We start from the raw sequence: 23283 nt of genomic DNA, 5'->3' as shown, positions 1-23283 counted from the left end.
TTAATTGTCCATACATGACAGTATTCCATACCACAAAAAAACCCCCAAAAATCTGTTTGAAGACCTTTCGTTATCAGCATGATCTGCAACAGTATCCTGAAGCTTAGTGACAGAATTACACTCAAGTTAGAGATGTTGCTTTTAAGGTTTCATTGAAGTCCATCCAGACAAGTTATCATCTATTTAAAACCGTTATTTCCAAGTTATGATAAACATTGTGACTTATTTTATGTTTCAGTGCCAAAATCCATCAATATCTGGCATCATTAATATTTCTAGCTCCAACACAGCATTTTCATTTTCGAGTATTAGAGAGTTCAAAATCAGGACAGGTCAGGCAGATTTACACATTTACCATTTCCCTCCCACACCATGATGAAAGTAGAAAAATCACTTCTCAGAATATTTAGCCTAAAGGTTAGGTCTGAAAACTAGGTTTCTAAATAATTTATTATTCAGTTAAATGTCACTGAAAAGCTACTACTAAAGGAACCTAATCAGCACCTATTTAAATTCAGTACTTATCAGTAAAAATTATCTCTCCAAGTATTCATTTTCAAAAAACAGTGGTAATGATGTATTTGTAATATGAAGTTTCAGTGTGATACAGATGACTAATTCAAACACAGTCTTATCCTAATGCTAAAGGAGTTAACATAGAAGTTCAAGAGATGCAAAATTGTGTTACAAAACCTGAAAGCTGGTATTTAAGATTTGTGAAGAAACCTGTCTGGCTATAGTTATGCACTGCCAAGCTTTCAATTTATCATAAATTTTATGATCTTCTGGTTTGAAGTTTCATTCAATCAAGCATCAATGAATGGTTCAGGAAAGCAATTATTATAATTTCAGAATGGTAGCACTTACTGTTAACCACTTTTAATTCACCTCTTCATCTTAAAATATGAAGCTAATGGAAATAATTCCATAAATATTCTGTTTTCAATAAATCCAATTTCATTAGTAAAATCATTTGTAAAAATCTAAACTGCAATAGCACTGGCAGGAAAAACAAATGAAAACATGCTTTTACTTACGGATCAATGGATATTTTAATACAAGTCATATTCTTGTCCCTCTGCTTATTGTCAGCAGCATTTACTATGAAACAAAGTAGCACAAATTAACACTTCATAGGCAATTATTAATCTCTTGGTCTGTAAAACTGATTTTATACATATTCCACCACCAGTTACAATAGTCCAGGTATATTCTTAATCTGGTAGCTCTTTTGATATATTCTGTATCTTAGCACTGCAGTCTATAAATATAACCAAGTATCTACAAGAAGGTATTTTTCAACCTTCTTATAATTACTGACTCTATTTTAAGCAGTTAGACTAGGTCAGAAATAAATGGAGAAGTGTATTTTGTGAGCTCATAACTGTTCTTAACATACTGAGCACTTCATTCTTCTCCTGTTGTCCTTGTTTGGATATTTATTGCAGCATGTATGTGAAAAACCCTAGAAACTTACATGCATCACCAGACCAGTTTACAAATTGAAACCCACCAAAAAAGTCACATCCATTAGGGAGTGTTTTGACTGCAGCAAAAGAGACTTTTAACTAACAGTCTACACAGTTTAGGATGAAAATAAGGGTAATTGGAAATTAACATTTGATCAGAATTTAATTAAACTGCACCGCCGTGTATACGAACTACAGAAAGCAGAAATGCAACTGTGGCCATTAAACATGAAAACACATTACAGTCATTTTCAGCATCCAGTGATGATCCATCTCATCATCCATGAAACAGATAAAGGTAGAACCCCAAATCATCAAAGTACACCAACTCTATCTAAACAGCTGACAAGGACCTCAATTTAAGATCAGATATTTCAAGGTGCTTTTGCTAAAATCATGAAGTGCAGTTTAATTCAAAACCATGCATAGTTAAAATGTCCCATTTTCATAAGGTTATTACACTGACCCCTAGCTCTCAAACCACACTCTCTGGAGCACTTATTAGTGCTACATAAAGCAGCAATAAGCCATGAAGTACTACAATAATGACAGGATAGTCATCTTCCTTTTGAAGAGGACAATATGGAAGGACTCTCCCTAACATGAAAAGCCAAAAAAATCAGATTTATGAGGCACCACTCAAAACAGAAGTGATTAAAGGTTTTAATTTCCGTGTTTATCAAATTAAGTAATAAGTTAAAAATAATATAAAAAAATTAAACAAGCATTCTTTTCCACCTGGTAAAGATATAGTCTTTATTGCCTCAAAGAGAGTAATGCTGTAAAACATAGTTCTAGAGATGTGGAGAAGTTGTGAACCAAATGAAGGTCACAACAAAATTGACCTCAGTAGACCATAATTTAATTCATGAGGTAATCCTACCAATCCTTACAACAGAACTTCATAAAAGCTGAAGCCCAGGATTTCATGTCAATTAAGCCAAAATACCAGTTCAGCAGACAGTACAGTATTCAAATACTCCACATCTCTACTGCTGATTAGTGTGTGCCTTTCACCAATAGAACATCATCAACCAGTAAGTCACAGTAACTCAGAATTTTGACAAAATTTCCTAAAAATAATTTTTTTGTGCCTCAGTCATAGTCCTTTTTAATGGCAGTATGATACTTATTTATTTTAAAACTGTCAGAAGTCTAGAAATTATCCATGAAAACTATCACCATTATCCCTCTGTACAGAAGGAGGAAGTTTTAATGATTGATGAAAGGATGATGTAAGTGAACACTCAGACCATTTAGAAGTTGCATTCTTTCAGAGGAATATTCTTCTTTCAAATGCCACTTAAAACTGTAGCCCTAATAGACTTCACAGATTAAAAATCAAGTAACAATATTGATCATAAAAATAATCTAGTTTGGACATTCAGGAACAAATATTTAGATTTTTTTACAAGTTCAGCTGAAAACTCTTCCCTTTTAAACTGTTCTGGAAGACACTAGATTTTTATGCCCTATAGTTTAGCGGGACTCAAGTGTGTGATTTAAACTCAGATACAAATTGATGTACTTTGAGAGCACTCAGAAAAGCTTGTACTCCATAATGCTAAGGCAGTATTATTGCTAAAAATACTTACCAAGGATTTCATCAAAGATCTTGTACAAGCCTGGAACAAAGGTAACTTCTCTGCAATTCATTCCTACATCTTCATCATAAACCCACATTAACTACATGTAAACAAAATAAAATAAAAGTATTTACTGTCTTGATAAACCAGCCTATGATTCTGTAAGATCTATTTCCTTCAGGAACTTTCCTCTTACAGTCTGATTACTGCAGCCATTCAAGACAAGAGCAGAAGTCCGCAAAAATTACAGCTGTACCCACAAAGAATTCCATAATGAAAATCCATTATTTCTGCTTGGTGGGGAACTCCCAACAGTACAGACAGTGAAGTTCAAACCGATTTGCAACTTCACTAAAACAGCTGAAGAAAGTGCCAGCAGGAGGCTTAAAGTCTCTGTTCTCTACCGAAACAAACGGACCAAAGCATTTTTGGACCTACAACAAATGCTACTTGCAAATATGCATACATATGTGTGTGCATATCGGCATGTTTGTGTGCACAGGTTTACACACACATAACTGTCTGTTTACACACATACGTGTGTGCTTGTGTTTTGACTGGATTTCAATATTTTTTGATCGTATCTTTTCAGATAAACCAAGTACTCAATGCCTTAAAGCAAGTCTTATCTCATCCCTTTCCTACACATGCGTACATAAACAAGACCACAGTTTTTAACTTTATAATTCAGAATGCTGAGAAAAACAGAGATGCATCTATTTAATAGCCAGAATAGATATTTCCTCATTAAAACAACAAAAACCATTAAGACTGTAAATTTAGTGACACTTACCTGAGTTAAGGGTTCAACTGACCCAATGTAAGTATCTGGACGGAGGAGGATGTGCTCAAGCTGAGTCTTTTTCTGATAAACTCTCTCAACAGACATCTTCTTTGAAGTGTCATTTTTATTAATGCTTTCTGAGTCTTCCTTTTTTGAAGCATTCATCTGATTATCAAATAATGTCTAAAAAACCAAACCAAACCAACAATCAACCTCATTCAACCTGTCACTCTTGAGATATAAACAAAATCTGACAGAGATTTAAATTACAATCAAAATTTGTCATGTAATTTAAATGTTAAGTTTTCAGATGTATTAAGATAAAGCTATCCCTGCAACAGAGAAAAATCAACTGATTACATGACAGATCCTTAACATATTGTAGCATATTCAAACTTTAGCAATTTACTAAGCACAATAAACCAAAATAAGGAAACAACAGTACAAAAGGCAGCCATCTCTTCAGGTTAAGTACTTATAACATCCATTTTGTGCATAAGCATTTGAATCCAAACCACTGAATACTGCTCTAAAATGATAACAGCAGTACTACACTTATACATTATAGTCTGGACAATTCATTCAGCAGGACTTCAGGAACACAGTAATGCCTCTCCTATTGGCTTCTCAATTACTATAATTTACATTCTCTACTGAAGTGATTAAACCTGACACAATCCCAGAACGCTTTATGGTGAAAGGAGAGACACTACTTACAAGAGCATGTAGGGGAATGACAAGGGGAAATGGCTTCAAACTGAAAGAGTAGGTTTAGATGACATATTAGGAGACATTCTTTACTGTGAGGGTGATGAGACACTGGAACAGGGTGCCCAGAGAAGCTGTGGACACCCATCCCTGGCTGTGTTCAAGACCAGGTTGGATGGGGCTTTGAACAACCTGATCTAGTGGAAGGTGTCCCTGCCCATGGCAGAGGGGTTGGAACTAGATGATCTTTAAGGTCTCCTCCAACCCAGGTCATTCTATGATTCTATGAAATAGTCTACGGACTATGAAAAGAGAAAATCACATAGGCTAATGTTGGAATTTAAACAGAATTCAAGACTAATATATCTGGATTTTATGAAAAATACCTTTTAGAACAGTTTTATGGTAAACTAACCCACTTCGGGGTGGGGAGTGAGGTGGGATACAGAGATTTGTTGCACTTTTATCAAATTTTTTCCTGATAAATACCTCCTTGCCATTAAATGAAAACCACTTAAAAGAAAAGGTTAAAATTTCAGAACAACCAAATATAGAATAGCCCTATTCTGAGACAGTAAAAGCATATATACAAAGAGACTAGTAATTTTACAGTATGCATTCCTATCTGTAAACTGAAATGATTTTAATCATCTTTAAAATGCCAATAAATGTAACTTTAACTCACCATGATTTATTTGCCTGGCTAGAAGACCTAAGAAATTCCGTCCCCACCCACCCAGTACCTGAAAGAGCCTCCTTCTCTCAGAGGGGTTTTATCAACTCTGAAGCAGGTGTTACATGACCAGTAAAAACCATCACCAGATAAATAATGAGGACAAAACCCACTTGCCACTCAGGTAAATTTTTTCCCTCTCATTTAGCTGTTTCCAGTATGTGTCCATATAAAGTAAATACAGGCTAAACTCTAACCCTCAATTAACCAGTCATCCTGCAAATTTTGTGGCCAAAAGGAAGTGTAATCACTTCTCCTTCAATCTAGCTTTTGTTGCAGCCTCGGATAGCACTGAAAGCAAAGGGTAAGAAAGCATATAAATCCATAGGAAAAAGGAGTAAACGATACTGAACTCACACGAACAACTTCAGCAGAATCAAAAAGGCCAAACACCAACCTATAGCACACAATTCTCCACATATTAATCCCATTTATCTTCTCCAGCTTCTAGTACTCAGGCTTTGATGCCTCTACACCTCCCCCCACCCAGCCCAGCCGGCACAAGAATAAAGCATTTAATTCTGTTCATAACAAGGGAAATTACCTTTCTATTCCAGATTTAGAGATCACATTTTTCTAGTTTATTTATGGAAATTCTAGGAAACACACTTCCAGAGACACACTTTGAGACAAGCAGATTGTGTGCATCAGTGATGACAATAACCAGCTATTTGGACATGAGTAAACCTGAACATGCCAAATGAGACTAAAATTCTCTATTGCCTACTCCTGTATCTGACAGCATCTAGAGGAAAAGGGGAAAGAACCCAGGAAACCTCACAAGCTGGCACCAGGATTACACACAGCAGAGTTGGAACCACAATGACTATTCTTCTGGAGTCTGTCTCATTTTCTGCCAAACAGGGAAGTTGCAAATTCACATATGTGATTAGAGGGCTTTGGTAATCCAAGTTAATTTAGCCTTCACAGTTATTTGGTCTTAAACTGTGATAACCCTGTCACCATCACCCTAAAAATATTAGCTATGGATCAACTAAGCAAGCAGAAAAGGAACAGAACATTACAAATAGACACATTAAACTGATACATACATGGAAGAGGAGGAATGAGCACTGTTACTAAAGAAGCATTACCAATAGTTGCAACATAATTTTTCATTGAAGTAGTTCTGCGAATGATGTCCAGGCTTCCAAAGAGTTTCACTGTACATGTATATAAGTACTTTTTATTTTATTACCATCTTTGACATCGTATTCATAGGAATTACCCTTAGCTCACTTACTGGTCCCACAGCTCTCTTAACACTGTTTTACTACGTGCGCTTGTTCTAAAGGGACCAGTGACTAGCAGGAAAATAATGTGATACTTCTCAGATGAAATAAGTGTTGGAAAAAAATGGAAGACGGGAGATGCAATTCATATGGAAAGCAAAAGAATTCCAGGTGCAAAGACCACCAGAATCTTGCTCAAACAGAACTGTTTCATTTGCTCCCAATTCTTAGGCTTTAAGAAGTTTTTACAGTCAGGGAAGTATGTGAAGGGCAGTTACCACATGCCAACTCTTCAGCTGACGTGTACATCAGTATTGCATTCTTAGGACTCCAAAATCCTTCTACTCATTCAGCATGGGAGGACTGGGGTCTAACCACACATCACAACTCAGCAAACACATGAACACAAAGTAAGAACTCAAATCTTAGCCTAAAAAATTTAGGCTACAATTCTCCTATCTCCAACAGCAAAAATGTTATGGAACGAGTAAGAGTCAGAAGATTAGAAGTAGTCCATTTTATTGTGACTAACTCTAGAATGTGAAAAATTACTACAGAACAGAATTATTGGGAAGGCATTCCTACAACACAATGCTAGGAAATACATTTCTGCTTTACAGTGAAAGTCTTACTGACAGTTTGGAGGAGTTTATACTTTCTAATTTATCAGTAATAAATGTAGATTATCAAAACTATCTTCTGTTGAGATGCTACTTTCAAATTGCTGTCACATTGACACACAAGGGAGGTCACAACTAAACAGACACAGCTGCCTAAAAAGAGTTAGCCCTGCAGAAGTGCCCCTTCTTGGGGACACATAAGGTTTGATGTAGCCCAGCATTAGTAAGGGTCTTCTGTTACTGTACTCTCTGGGACACCTATTTATAACACACTCATTGGAACATGATAATGTATGATTTAAGAAGGGAGAAAAAATACACAAAGGATCAGCATAACATTTTCCTTCTGGTCAATGATTTTTTTTTAAAAAAAGAAGAGGAAAAAAGTAGTCTTACAGAACTTTTAATGGTATAGTTTTTATTAAGACATCACAAAGTATGCCCAACTTAAATGTTCACTTCATTGTCATAGAGAAGGACAGACTTTATTAATGATGTATGATTTTATTCATACAATACTCCAAGTATCATACACATTCTGTATGCAAAAAAGCCTCATGCAATAAACATTCAGAATTTATTTAACATGTTACTGAAACACAAGCATAAAAACAAAATCCCAAAAGTATTCAACTATACAAACAAGTGTTATTATGCAGGTATACAAGGATCAGGAGTCCACAGAACTGCACTTTCCCAGACCAAGCATTTTGGGCCATGCTGTACTCAAAAAATCAATTCTGAATCTCTGTATCTCCATCTCAAATGGACATTTTTAGAGTTCAAGTGATGCTTAGAACTCATTCAAAAAAAAAAAAAAAAAAGAAAATCTTCATCACCAAACACAGGATAGAGATCTATGGACACAAACATCCTCCACAGTCTTCCCATTATGTGTTCCTTGATAACTTTAAAAAAAACCCAACAAAATAAAATTTAAGTGTTTTCAACTTCTGAATTCCAACTACTTAAAATACAAATAAATGCAGTAGGAAAGTCCTCCCCCACCTTTTTTTTTTTTTAAACTGGGCAAGCACTTAACCACGGTGCTGTTTAACTGACAATCCCTGCTGTATATTTTGGAATTGTCTCAAGAATGCCTTTTGTATTCTGTCCTGTATGAAAGATCTTCATATTGTTAAAGCTCCAATAACACTTCTCAAAACAGCACCAGCTGTTGTTTCATGAGAAAACCCCTAAAGAGAATTAACCAAGTGTCACAAAGGGCTTAAGTCTTCTGCTTCACAGTAAGACTGCTTTTTGCTTTTTTGTTTACAGGTTACCCAATGTTCAAGGTCTGCTTTGCGATTTTAATGTTGCCAATGTTTTTTTCTTTTTTTTTTTTAGACACAGTGTATGACTTTCTCAATGTTCCTGTGACTTTCAAGACTTTACAGACTCTTATTAATCTTGTGGACTTTCTAACCCTCCAGACTGCTGACAAATATCCACATATGGGTAAGTCAGCAAGATGACCATGCTTAAGTAGTTTGAAAGGTACAACCTATTGCACTGGTCATCCTTCTTCAAAGACATGCAGTCATACTTCATACAGTGACCCCTGATGGTGCCAGCTTCCTACATGCTCTTAAACACAGCACAGTGACAACTGGATAGAAAAGCCCCAATTTTCAGGTGACAGCAATTGCTGCACAGGTTACTACATCACAACTACTGTGCATGCCATCATAACCAGGTCTTATCATGGCAACTGCTTTCCCCAGGTTGATTGCAATGTCTGCAGAGCTTCCCTTCCGAAGTCGTTTTTGCCATGAATTTATCTAGTACTGTGTGAAAACTGCAGCCATTCTTTCCTTTGGTGATCTCCAGAGTCAGAATCCAAGTGGCCGCTGATAGACAACAGTTTGGCAAAAAGGCTTTTACTGTCCACCTTCAACCCACGAACTCACATATTTTGCTTTCGCATCTTCTTTCTTCACATTTCGCCTTTTTTTTTTTCACGTTGTGTTCTCACCCATTGACATTTCTGTGTGTAACAAGGCATGTGTGACATCCATATTAAGTCAGAGATTTTTATTGCCTTTTTGTAATGAAAACGGGGTCATGTCATCTTCCTCTGCATTTTGAACCACCATGCTGAGTTTGGTTACTTAGGCTGCAAACAGCTGTACTTAATACAGCTAAATCTTAATACACACTTGATGTGGAGAGTTTGGCAGCACCAGAGAAAATCTATTCCTATCAAAATGCACAAAAACATGTAAAGCTACAACAAAGAAGGCAGGTTTCATCATCAGTTTCAATCTTGCCATAGCTGGAATATATATCCTTGGTCTGACTCCTTACTTTAAGTGAAAGCTTTACTTTTACTTAAGTAGATGAATTCCACACCATAGCAAGTCAAAAAACCTGAGGAGTGTTAATATTAATGTTAATGTTTCTCCCCACTTACACAAACCTAATTTTGTATTGGCCACTGTCATCTTCTCCTCCACTGCAAAATATCTCCATACAACAACACTAACAAACCATTTTTCTTTAGTCTGCCCATTCTTTCTTAACCCTATTAGGTGGCAAGAAATGGGCTCATTTTCTTCATTGGCAGACAAGCATAAATGAGCCTAGGAGAGAATATGTAGGTGAACAAGAAGTTTCCTTCCCTTTGGCTTTGTCTTTTCTGCCTTAACCTCATAAAACTACTCCATACAATGAATACTCCTGATACACACTCCTGAACAGGCAAATGCAGCCCTGGGACATAACAATTTAGAAAAGTACATGCCATGTGCCCTACATTTCCTTAAATAAAGTGTAGGATAAGCACATTTAGTGGGACAAGACAGTAAATTTTGAATTTAATTAAGCTGTAAAACCTTGGGAGGGAGGTTAATTAAGTAATGAAATCCAGGGATTACAGTTCAAAACAAAACTATCTCTTCTGAAGGAGATATGCTATACCTTAAAAAAAAAAACCTGTAGAGGTGCAATATGATAATTACTAGGGAATTCTACAGATAACATGCACTTGACTGTAGGGTATCATATATTGGATCATAATGGCCTCTTCTTGCCCTAGAAAAATACACAATGAATAAAATTTTACCTAAACATTTTGCAATCTTCCCAAAGAAAACTCTGGCTGAGAATACCTCCCACCATGAAAACAAAACTAGAGGGAGTTTGAAAATAAACCACTCTCCTGCTGTGTTTAACAAATGGTTGGGCTCTCCTGCCAAGATGAAAACACACAAAAGTAACAGTTCCCTCTTACCACAGCAAATTTCCATAGACTGCTGCATACCATTAGTGACATGAACTAAATCTATCACATCCTTCCCAAAGCTGATCATGGAAAGGAGTTCCTGGCAAATTCACCCAGAACCAGTGAGACTAACACATTTGTTCATTTTAAATTCCTACTTTTTTTTTTTTTTTTTTTTTTTTTAAATCTGCTGATTCTGACACTTCGCTCTGGACTCTGAAAGCATCATGTTACATAGAGCTTAGCAATGATTTGGTTACGGAATAGCTTCAGAATGGTCAGATTTCCCTACTATAGAAAACCAACAGTTACTTGCTGCCAAAAAGGAAAAATTCCTTCTTTCTTCCCTCCTCCATTCCTTATAGTGGAATCAAGTCCACCTCACAACAATCTGGTACAGAGACCAAACACAGCTTTTCCCTATTTTTCATTAACCAGAAGCAATCAGTTGTCCACTGGCTCACTTTTCTGAAAAAGCCTGCTAGAGAATCAGACAAGTTAGTGGTGCAAGGAAAGGAGCAGAAACATACAGCTAGGAGGATATGGTTAAAAAAAATCCCACACTTTTCAACAGGTATTGCTAGATCGCTTAGCTGCACTAATGAAATGACACTCTTGGAACTGCAGAGCTTTATCTTCCTAGTAAATACCTAAACAACATAAAAGTAGCATCATTTTTATTTTAGGATTATTAATACACAACATAGAGGCACACCAGATTTAAATGAAAATTTACGGATTTGCTTTCTCCATTCTTTTTGAAGAGTAACAGCTTTGTGCAAATATGTCTGCTCACTGTAATTACTTCTGACCAGAAAATTATGTATATTGTTCTAAATATGAATTCACTTTCACTTATATTAAGTTCATACAGCAATAGTTATGCTTTAATTGGCATAGGCTTGTACACAATCAGCAATACATTCAGATCCTGATCTTTACTATGTTCTTTAAAAGCAGGTGTCTAACATCTGCCCTTTCATGGTGACAACTAAATCGAATTTTATTGATGAATTTTTCTGTTGCTCTGAAGTTTTTTAGTTGTCTATCCACTGACAAGTTCTATTCCAGTACTGTCTTTTTTACTGCTCACACAGTATCAAAAAGTACATCCATGGATGATCTGGTAACAGATTCATCTTCTAAGAATCTCTTATTTCCAGACAATATTCAGAGACAAACAAGGGAAAAAAGTACTCTAAAAGAATAAGGAATTTATTAATGTTAAACTTTAAGACATCTTAGGACTGTTTTCTTACAGATTCTGACAGCAGTGGTCTTTGGAACCACTGGCTGAAGCCGTTTGATGACAGAATGACCAAATCTGGTCCACTGTTTCACCAGCCAACTCACACACAAGCCCGCCACTAGCCAAGAAATCAAAACGTTAGAGGTTCTGACAGCTGAACTTCAGGTTATCAGTGTCTGGCTGCACCTCTTTATAACTCAGTGTTTCCCACATCCTTGACCTTTTTTTAATACTTTACTGCATCACCAGTTTGAGCACTGTGGAAGTATTCCAGACTCTGAGCACATTTCCATTTCCCAGTTGCAAGGATTACTTGCCACAACCTGATAGATTCCTGTTTCTGAAAAACAAAATCTTTGAAGCCCATACAGGCTGTATGTCAAGTATCACATCCCTAGAACAGCACTGGGATATATCCTCCCAGATGCTCTGGGTTCTATGACCAGCTTGAACCCATATCCTACTGGAAGGTATTTTTTCTCTGCTGACTTATCTTCATTATTAACAAAAAAAGCTTTAGAAAAAACTTCAGGCAGGACTAAAGCAACATTCAAGGTGTTCAAGCTGCAAGACAGTGCATGGAGAGAACAAATCCAGCAGGGTAGTTTTTGAGCTCACGTTAGCTGGCACACATGAAGATTTTATCCTACACAGCACCCCAAACCCAGACTTTTCTGGTCAGGTTCAGGACTACCAGTCACACTACATCAGTAACAGAGGAGAGCCCAAATATCATTCAGAGGTTACTTATCCAATTGCACTCTTCAGTGGAAAGCAATCCTCTGCTGAACAAGAGAAGCAAATTCTTAAGCTCTCATGAATGTAACAGCTATCAGTATATTAGGATTTATTTATAATAACATAGCTTTATGTTATTTGCCTGTCTACCTTGCATTGAAATACTAAATCACCTTCACTGTGATACATGGGGTTTTCATACCTTAGTACACGTGGTGCCCTAAGAAGGAATGCAATATGATCAGTAGAAACTATTAGAAGTCTTCTCCCTGGAACCTTTAACAGAACAGCAGTAGCAACATATTCACTTAACACAAAACACTACGCAAATTAAAATTAACGAGCTTTTTGCTTTTAAGAAACTGTCCCGAATATTGAACAAGCTCTGTACATTCACACCACAGTTTGCTCCACTCTAAAATCTATTTTTTTATAATTAGAAGTACCTAGGGTAACACAGCCACATTTTCTGGTATTCTCTAGTTTCCAAAACTATTTTTTTCTGCCATATTAAAATAAATATGAATCCAGTGTTCCTTACAAAAAAGTAGCTTGAGTTTAACTGCTCAGCTCCTACTATGCAACATCTACTCCTCCTCTGGAGACTTTACAAGTCTTGAAATGTTTTAGAAGCCTCATAAATATACTACACTTTCTAGTCTCAATTCTGTAGTAAACTCCATGAGAAAGGAACAGAGGGTTGGTGTTCCAGACATTTACAGCAATTCAGAAGGAGGAAAACAGAGGCATCAATGAGTCAATAAAGCCTTAATACTGTTCCAAATCTCCCCTCTCTTCCTCAGCCACTCATCCTCCCACAACAACATTCCTACAGAAGTCATTAGGAAAAGTCTTTCAGAATTGTTCAGTAAAAGTGCTGACAATCTTGAAGATCATCAAAACTCTACCCTTTAATTTGCAATTTAAGAATTGTGTCTTGGCAGGCAGAAGAATCCACCTCTCCATAAAAGGTACCAGATAAAAGACTCATAGAACAGCTTCAAATATATTTTGAGATTAATTTTTAAATTGTTTTGCATTTTCATCACCTTTCTGTTACCTGACATGCATGTTTGTCACTCAGCTGGCAAAGAAGAAAGTCTACATGGCATATTCTGAAAGATTTAACTAGTATCAGGAAGCGCAGGTCAACATGGTACAACTTGAGGTTTGTTTTCTCTCAAGCATCTGGACCACCTCCCTCCCTTCTCCACTAGCAAACAAGCATGGAACTTCTTCCTCCACCCCCAGCCAATTTCTCACATGCTTTTACAGTCTCCTATTTGTGGTTTTAAGAAAAACCCTCTTCTGGGTCTACCTAATAACAAAATAGAATAACTGCCTCACTTCTTGCTATGGCTCTCCTCCAAGCAACTTGTCTCCATTTTAATCCAAGATTGTGAAATGACACCTCAAAGTTTTCATGACGATGCTGTAATACAAGAGTGGTGGAAAACACTAAGTTAAGATCACTAAACAGAGTATGACAAAAAACACTACCTCAGCCAACAGAAAGCTCTGTGCTGATGCATGGAGTAACAGCCTGAATGACTTCAGGTAGCAGAACTCTCTGTATCAGCTGGACTGAGACAATGTTATTTTTCCCCAGACAACTTGCCACTCCTGTACCTTTATATCGTGACACACAACTACCAAGGGAATAAATACAGGACTGAAATGCTCACACACTACTATACTATCTTCCCTAAAAACTCCAGATAGCCCAGAGCTACCAGGGATTACACAGCTGGAAATATCTCCAGTGAAGCTCACACTACCCATTTCTTATAAGTAAAGATGTTCTGCTTAGGGGATGACCCCAGAATTCTAACTGCTCTTACGGAAACATTACATATCAAGTTATCTGGTTGCAAGAGCTTTTTTTTTTTTTTTTTTACTATTTTTTTCCTCTGCTTTATCTCAGCTTCTTTTGATTTATAGGAAAATAACTTCTCAATGTTATCTCATGGGTACTGTATTTTGTCATGACAAGAAAATATTTTGCTCTCTCCTTAAAGATTCCTTCACAGATTGAGAAAGCTGGTGTGAGTTTTTGGCACCTCACTAAGGTAGACATTTGCCCAGTTTTTCATACATTTTTTCTTTGCACAACTTTCTGATGTCTTAAAGAAGGAACAAGAAGCTCAAGACTAACCAGGCCCACTAAATCACTAAAAAAGAGCAAAAATAAATCAGCACCTCGTCAAGATACGTGGTGTCCACAAAAGGCAGACTGTTTAATATCTCAACTCCAATTCTACTTCACAAATCAGGAAAAAAACCCATAGTAGAATAAGCATTTTAATCCTCTTTTACATGTCTCTCTCTCTCTTTTTTTTTTTTTTTTTTCCTTTAAGGTAGCTTTTTAAATTATGTCCAAAGGAAAATATAGATCTGATGTTTAGGTCTGAACCTTTCAGAAATGTTCTAGCTCAGGCAGATTTTACACTAACTTTGCTAACACCCTTTTTTCTTACTTGCTGAAAAAAACCCACTGAAATTGCTAGATGTGGATAGTGTAACAAATACACAGATTTATCACCTTCACAAAATTAAAAAAAAAATAGAAATAGTACTTTACTTTCAGTGGCAAACTGTATTTCTATGTAAATTGGAATTGCATTAAGACACAGACAGGATATTAAAATAGCTTTATTAAATGGAACTAGATGAGCTGATATTATATCAAGTTAACAATGCACTTCAAAACACAACTTAAAAGGACTTAGTTCGTAAGAGTAAAAGCACTTACAATCACACTGAAATTTTAAAAATAGCAGATCTGATGCTCACTTGTCAAGGGGGGAAGGAATATTTCCCTGCTTTTCACACCAAACTTTTGAGTACTCATTACTGAAACACCTGAAGAAAATGGCTAGGAAACTCTTTTGAATAAAAATTACTAAGAGCTGGTTTATCACTTCAAGTATCAGGAACAGTTTTCTTCTATATTTGCAACACAAATATTTGGTGTTTGATCTTGACACCTTGTTTTTGTTGCTAGAACTTAAAATATGCTTCAAATCTTAGTATTTATTCTCAAAGTTATGTAATAATATTTTATATGCCTTAACTTAGTATTTACTTTAAATCTGAAATACTAGCCTGAAAATACATTCTTCCAAAAATATATGGGTTCCAATACAAGTACTTGAGAAGACACCACTATGTTTCCAAGCACACAATTTTCAAAACAGGCTTCTTCACACACTTATACACATTTAGAGCTATGTATTTTTTGCTCAATTTGCTTTTTAAAACTTTCAAAGCACCTATTTAATGCTGAATAATATTTTCACTGTGGGTGGCTTGCAAGAGATTTACTGTTTCAAATGAGGAAAATGAAGTTTTCTTAGACAGTTTTCATTCTTAAGTTTTCTCTATATAATCTGTTTTATATATATATATAAAAAACTCACTCCCAGGGATGAAATCACTCACATCCATCAGGTATGAATCACCTGTGCTGCTTTTCATTACCTGAAATATAAACATGCGTTTGCAGACTGCCTTTGCACATAGACACACAAGAGAGTTTAGATGCAAGGTAAAAGCCTACTTCTGGAAAAACAAAGTCAATGAAAATGAAATACTAAATTTAATCAGTAATTTTTTCAGACCTAAGCTGTCTATTTTAGACCACTTACATGTTCTTTTATTTGGAAAGGTTATTTTATCTGTTCAAATAAAGTAATTCGTTACTTACTCTTTAATACAGCACAGGCATCTTAGAAATTAAATGTACACACACACACAGAAATCTACATGGGTTGAACATTAACAGAGGACACGCGCTTGAACATACACTTTTCCCCACCAAACACCTAAAGTAATTGCCCACAAACCTTTCAAAATCAATTCCCCTCCCAAACCCTGAGATATATATTCCTGCCTAGACTTGGTTATAATTTAGCTGCCCACTCCTATGCATTCATCACTCTTTCACCTATGCTAGAACGAGGTTTCCCCCCAGCTCAGAATACAGAGGGTGCAGATGCACGTACTGAGCTGTGGGACTGGCTCAGCTGCCGTCAAAGACGTAGCCCCGATCCTGTTCCAGCACCAAGCCTCCACTTGATATCACCTCTATCTCTTCTTTGATCCTGCATTATTCAGCATTCTGAAAAGGAGAAGACTGGACAACAAAAGTATTTAATGAATGGTGGTGTGGAGGGTAGAGGATAAGAAGCAACCACTCTTTTTTTGGCAGGCAAACCAAAACATCTGAGGAATCCCTCTTCAGAACTATTGTGTCTGACTCACCCATCTGAGCCACAAGCATTTCTCTCTGGTGCTAGAATATCCAGGAGACTCATGACATCTCTTTTCAGCACTGCTCCCTTAAGGGCAGCAGAATCAGAAATACAACAAGACCAGAAGGGAATGCTGCTTCCCTCAACTGTTGGGTATAACTATATAGCTCAAAGCCTACAAAACACATTCTGTTTAGTAAAAGTAAATATTAATATATTAGGGCAAGTATTTCAGGTCTGACCTTCCTTTCATTGTATAACTGTGAAAAAAGGAGGGGGAGGGAGGGGAAGAACACGCCGGACAAAAAACCTTCCAATCCTCTGGTCACCGTAATAGCGACAGACAGACACTCATCTAAAGCAAGAGAAGAGCACTGGAACAAGGCTTGGCAACAGCACAAGACCTTTCCCCCGCCCCCCTCCTGCTCCGTAGACACCACAGCGTAGCAGAGGAAAGATAAGACAAACTAACAGCGCATGTAACAACTGTTACATATGTGACAACTGTGTCCCAGCCCGGCTTCAGCCAGCGGAGAAACAGAAGGCCTGATCCAGATAAAGAAATGGAAAGAACAGAAAGCTAACTCTGAGCTTTAACATGGGCCCGGAGAGGCAACTAAAGAGGTCTAAAGGACTCGGGAGTAGGAACTTCATCCACTTACTCTTTCTTTGTAATGAACAGCATAGTAATAAACAGCAATAAAAAGGATAAAGGACTATTTACCCTTGCTTCACCTCCAGGACAGTATGCTTATTTCTAAAAACAGAAGATTTGATTAGAATTTGGTCATATTAATGAACCATATCTGCCAACTGTTTGTCGTTCAGGCAGGACAATATCCTGATACCCTATAGATATGGACCTGTGATAGAGCAGTAACACAGTGCAACTCTTGGGCATGCTGTCATATCCCAACACTCTCCCTCCAAGCACTATACTGGCAGAAGAAGGGAATTCCTGTGTTGCCCCCATCCAAAAGCCCCTGCTCCCAAATCAGACGAATGGTCAAAAAGCTCAGTGTAACAGTGATGGGCAGATCCCTGGGGCAGGAGAGATCCAGTTCAGATTTCAGATGCATAAAACCTACCCATAAAGTTAGAAACCACCCAGTGCAGGAACCATAACCAGTGAATTATGGCACATCAGTAGAAGTTATCGGACATTTTTCAAGAGGAAGACTTGTTTTAATCCTCTTTAATTAAAAGCCAAATGAAACTGAAAGTCATCCCTTTATTACAGTTAAAACTATTTGATTTCAAATGAAACAATAAAAGAAAGACAAGGCTGGTTCTTTTCACTTACCAATATACACATCTACTGTATTTATTCAAACAAGTATAACCCAAATATATGCAATATTTCCATTTGTTAATAACATACCTTATTTCCTTTCTGCTCCATTCAAGGAGCAGATATTAATGGTATTTTTTTAAAAGAGAAGTCACATGAACACTCAGCACATATTCGCTTTAAGCTAGCATTTCCTAGAGCTGAAACATGTCCCTTTTACCAAGGACAGGAAAATGGAAGTGGTGTTCAAAGCTCTAAATTATTATCAGTAGTCTCAGCTTCCATTTATCAGGTTCATGTAGCTCTTAGGGTCAAGAAGAAACTCTTGAAAACACTGACAGAAGTAAGTGATTAAACGTTGCTTGTTTGAAATACTCAGTTTTGTGAGCATTACCATTGTATCAGAACCAATGCACTTCAGAGCATTACTTGCAATGGCTTTGCCTTCACTATAAAAGGCATATTTATAAAAAAAGATTAAGTGCTATTACTGTACCATTACAATTCATGTTCTGTAGTTCCTAAACACAGAGGCTGAAGAATCATTTCTTTTGTTCAAAGTAAGTTTTTCTAGCATTAGAAAATGCCATTACATTTCACCAATGAAAACTCTTCTAGTTACAAATCCATGCTTTTATAACTAACTCTTAATACAACTTAGCACTTCTGTGAGCGACACGTGGAGATCACCCACCAAAAGTAATTTATATCACTCTGTTGGTCAAAACTCCACCTTCTACCAACTACTAGAGTGCAGAGCTGCAAGTTGGTTTCAGAAAATCATCAACGAGACCAAGAAAAAAAAAGCTATTAAAAAACCAAATAAGTACATTTTATAAATCAGAGGTTATCTTGGTTTGTCTTCAGTTAAATAATGCTAAATCATTTTCTCAGTAAATATTTTCAGTTTTTATACTCTCATGTGTCCCCAACACTGGTAATTGTGCCTGCTTACCAGCTAATTAGTTATATTTCTTCAAGTCCTGTTACAGCTGAAAACACAGAGGACTTGCTGTTTGTGTCCATAAACATTTAATTCCTTTTGCTTTTAAAAGTAAAAGTAGGTTATCACCTGATGCTTGTATGATGTCTCGTTATGGAATTCACTCTAGGGCAAATTCTCTATCATAGGAAGTACCTTTCCTTTTTCACAACTGCATGTAATTCTTTCCTACCTACAAGCATGCTCTTTGAATCACACCCAAAGCTGAAGTTACACACACAGCTCTTCACTAAAATGGGAGCAACTAGGTTATGTACACAGGATCTGCTAGTTTGGAACATAAATTAACATCCCACCAAGTTTTAAATGTTTCCTCATCTTTAGGGCCAGACTTTCTTCTGTTACCCTTCAATTGTTTAACTCGTGGTCTTATTAAGAAACCACAAACTACAGAGACTACATTACTCAGACAGAGAAGCATTCTAGTGGTTTCAACACACTAGCAAGAACTCTAAAGAAATCAAGGTGGTTTCAAAACGACCTACAACCAAACTGCAAGTGGTTGCATATCCAGCAGATATATGGCAAGCAGATTAAAGCCAGACAGCTGAAACTATTCTGTCCCTACTTCTGTACCTCTCACCCTCAAGGACAGCATATGATCATCCACAAATGAACCACCACCTAAACCAACATATTTTTCAGCCTGGCACACTGGCCATGGCCCCATCCACTTCAGTATTACAACAATACTGTTCTTTTGTATGCCAGTGTTCTACAGCTGGCATGGAACAGGTCTGGCTTTAGGAGCTGGCTCAGAAATCTTTTTAAATCTTTTAAAATGCACATGAGAGAAAGAAAGAATGTCCCACTGTTTTCTGAAAAAATAAATGAACACAATTTTAACTAAAATCTGATTAATTTCCCTACAACTACTCTGAACTGACAAAAACACTTTTAACTTTTACTGCTTTTAGAGAACGAAAAGTTTGATCATTTCCAGTTGTAGGAATCTGTTGACTCACCATAATTTCAACCCCATTACATTTAAGAACATGTTTCATTAAAAATGCCTATTCAGTAATTTTCACACTTCATTCTGCAGCTTTCTGTATGAGCTGTAAAACTTTCAATTACTTGGTCGAACCTAGATGGTAAAAATCTTAATTCTGAAGAGCCATCCAAAGACCACAGCTGATAAAGATCACAAAGTATTGCAGAAAGAAATGAGAGTAATTTTAGCTTTTCAACTTAGGGCTGTTCCCATGTCTAAACTGTCTAATTTCAAGTGGCACACCCAGAAACTTGCACATTTTTTTATATACCTTTCCATGCTGCCACCTTCATAAAATTAAAGAGAATTACCGGCATAAAATGCAGTAATTAGAGCCATGGAAATAGTCCACCATCAGAACACACAGGATTTGTTCACTCCAATAGTACTTCTTTACAGCTCCAAGATGTAGAAGGACACAAGAATGAGTTTACTGTTACCCTCTTTAGCAAGACTTGTTAGAAGTTCCTACCTCTGTGATGCACATGTATTTGATTAAAGATACTTCACCGCCTATCAATAAAGATACAGTGTCTTCTGCTTAAACATTAAAGAAGTTACCCCTCTATGTTGAACAAGAGAAAGGCAGGGGAGTTACTGATTGGTTGAACCAGACCCCTTCAGGTCACCTTTGCTCCTCCTTCCTCTCAGGTCTCACCAAAACCTGAGAGCATCCACTGTTACTACAGACGGGGAGAGCACCTCTGCACTGGGAGCCAGGGCTTGAACTCTCAAAGGACTATAAGGAGGCTCAAAAGAATTCACCAGTTCTGGAGTTAGTTATAACCAGCACTTTCTCTAATCTTAATACTTCTAACCAATCCACGAAAGGCAGTAAAACACCCCCTCTTAGGTCTGCTAGAGCTACAACTTCTGGAAGATGATGAAGTTGAATGCCAAGATGGAAGAGCAAGCACACAGCTCCTGCTCCCTGTCTTTGAAATTTGGGAACTTCAGGTGTTGCCCTTTCACACAGCTAGAAAAGAAAATGGGATCAACACAGAGCCCCTCTGCTAGCCCGCAAAGGCTTTGCTCTAGGAACAAGACGCAACACCTGCAACTCTGGCGGGACAGACAGACCACATCTCGCTGTGGAGGACAGCGACTTCAAGACAGCCCTGATGATCCACCCGCTCTTCCCAGGGCAGGAGGCTCCTTCCCACCTGTTTGCTCACAGACTGACCTCTTCCCTACGGCTCCCAGCACCCCGAGGAGACCCCCCCCCCATGGATAAAAGCTCCCCTCCTGTAACACCAATTCCAAACCCAGGCTTTCTCCTCCTACCCCGGAGCCCTCCACCGAGCGGCGGCTCTACAGCGCTTCCCTTTCCACGCCAGCCCTCAGCTTCTTCTCTCCTTTCAAAGCCAACCCGCGCTCTTTCCACACACGCAAGGGACGCAAAGAGAAATAATAATAAAACACGAGCAGCAAACCCCACGAACAACAAAACGCAGCCCCACAACTTACCACCCAAGTCAGTCCGCCGCTGCCGCCGCCGCCTCCTCCTCCTCCAGACTTTGCCATTTTCTGCCCGTCTCTCCTCAGCCGAGGCGAGGGCGCTCGGAGGCGGCCGGGAGAGCCGGCACCGACACCGCGCCTGGGGCCGCTCCGCGCCCGCCCTTCGCGCCTCTCCCGCCCTCACCGGCGCCCCGGCACCGAGGAAGGGCGGCCGAGGGGCCCGCACAAAGCGCCCCTTCCGCCGGGGGGGAGGCAGCGAGAGGGCGGGCGGGCCCGGCCGGGCCTGCGGTTCTCGCTAGTTTAAAGGGACGACGGGCCGGTCCCTTCGCCTTGCGGCGGCAGCGGCGGCAACAACAGCCACCGCTATCGCCGCCGTAGCGCTGCTGCCTCCCGCCCTCCTCCTCACCCCCGGGCCGTCCCCCCCCGCAGCCACAAAGGCCCGGAAAACAGATTAATAATAAAAAAATCTCCCCCTCCCTCCCTCCTCCCTCGTCCCCTCCCTCCCTCGTTCACTCCCTCCCTCCCTTCCCGCCCCGCGCGCGCGCGCGCGTTCCCGCGCAGATCCCCCCTCCCCGTGCCCCCCGCACACACGCACACCCGGAGCTGGCCCGGCCCCCTCCTTCTTCCCCTCCTCTTTCCACCCTGCGTCCCGGTGCCCGGTGTCGCTCCCCCGCCGTCGCCTCCTCCCTGTCCCCTCCCCGCACAGTCCCCAAACCGCTGCAGCCGCCGGGGCGCCGCGCAAAGACAATAAATAACCGCGCCGGCCCCGTTCCGCGTCCGCGCCGCGGCCGCTTCTCCCCACGCAGCCGGCCCGGGCCTCTTCTCCCCCCGCGCCTTGTGCCCGCCAATCACGGGCAGGCGCGCCAATCGCGCGCTGGAGGCGGGAAGGCAGCGCGCGGCGCCAGCCAATCGGAGAAGCCAGAAGGAGAGGGCGCGTGTGACGTCACTGAGGGTGGCAACAAGCCGCAAACGGCCCGCACGGGGGCGCTGCGGCGCGCGCGAGGGGCGGCGCGAGGAGAGGTGGAGCGGTTGGATCGGGATGGGGATCGGGGCGAAGCAGCGCCCACTTGCCGGGCCAGCTACGGGCTGCCTCAGCCCACCTCAGATGGTGGGAAAGCAGAGGCCTCGCTTCCACGTGACCACACAGGGAAATTGGTGGGGAGATTGGAAGAGCACGGCTGTCCCGTTTTCCTGGTGTTCCAGGTGGATGATGCTGCGATGCGCGGGCGGAGAAGAGGTGATGCGAGAGGTGGGACAGGTGTTCGGGGGTGCGGCGGGCAGCTGCCCCCTCTCCGCCAGTCCCGTAACCGATCGCTGCCATCGCCACCTCTGCGACCTGCGGCGGTAGCAGCAGGGTGGCAGTCCCGGTGCTCCAGGCAGGAGGGTTTACAGCCCACTGCCCTCTTCTGGGCCCTGGGGATCGCCCGAGGAGTTAACTCGGACAGCTCACAGATCTTTTAACCTACACTTGAGCATCACCATGCAGGGCCACAGAGCACAGCACCCCGTTCTGTACACAGCACACAACCCTGTTCTAAAATATCTGCCCTTTTGAAAAAAATGCTGTGGTGTAACTTAGCATCTGTGTCCTAGGCCTAAATGATATGTACAAAACCCAAAATTCATGTCATTTTAGGTACGGGCATGAAAAATATGTACAGTTTTAGATACTTTCCAAAAGTGTATATATATATATATGACCATAAATATTATAATCAGATTTTTTAATAAGCTTAGAAAAATGCTTCACCACATGCAGCTTCTCAATTAGTAATTTTCATTCTGCTGTGTGAAATGCAAAGGACCTACCTAGTCCAGCCTGTTCCACTCCTTGAATTATTATGAATGTAAAGTCTCAAAAGGAGGGATTAGTAGGAGCACTGCATCTAAGCTAGTAAACAAATTGGTATCCAAAGAGAATCATTTGAAAGGAGCAATAATT

The 23283-nt window shown here is 39.5% G+C and overlaps 1 protein-coding gene across 2 annotated transcripts in view; it reads right to left on the bottom strand.

The window, feature by feature from the left end:
* Positions 1–21757, bottom strand: part of TOP2B (DNA topoisomerase II beta) — a 60578-nt gene extending 38821 nt beyond the window's left edge. The window contains exons 1-4 of one of the 2 annotated variants that reach the window (XM_032107805.1): positions 21351–21757; positions 3849–4022; positions 3065–3155; positions 1038–1101 (exon numbers count right to left, since the gene is read on the bottom strand). In XM_032107805.1, the coding sequence (XP_031963696.1) occupies positions 1038–1101; positions 3065–3155; positions 3849–4022; positions 21351–21407 (386 nt within the window). In that variant the 5' untranslated portion in view covers positions 21408–21757. The remainder of the gene's footprint in view (positions 1–1037; positions 1102–3064; positions 3156–3848; positions 4023–21350) is intronic. The other variant, XM_032107814.1, reaches the window with a different exon arrangement.
* Between the last annotated feature and the right edge of the window lie 1526 nt (positions 21758–23283).

This window comes from Corvus moneduloides, chromosome 1, assembly GCF_009650955.1.
Source record: "Corvus moneduloides isolate bCorMon1 chromosome 1, bCorMon1.pri, whole genome shotgun sequence".
Lineage (NCBI taxonomy): Eukaryota > Metazoa > Chordata > Aves > Passeriformes > Corvidae > Corvus > Corvus moneduloides.
The sequence above is the reverse complement of the archived record's forward strand: the minus strand, read 5'-3'. Positions and strand labels throughout refer to the sequence as shown.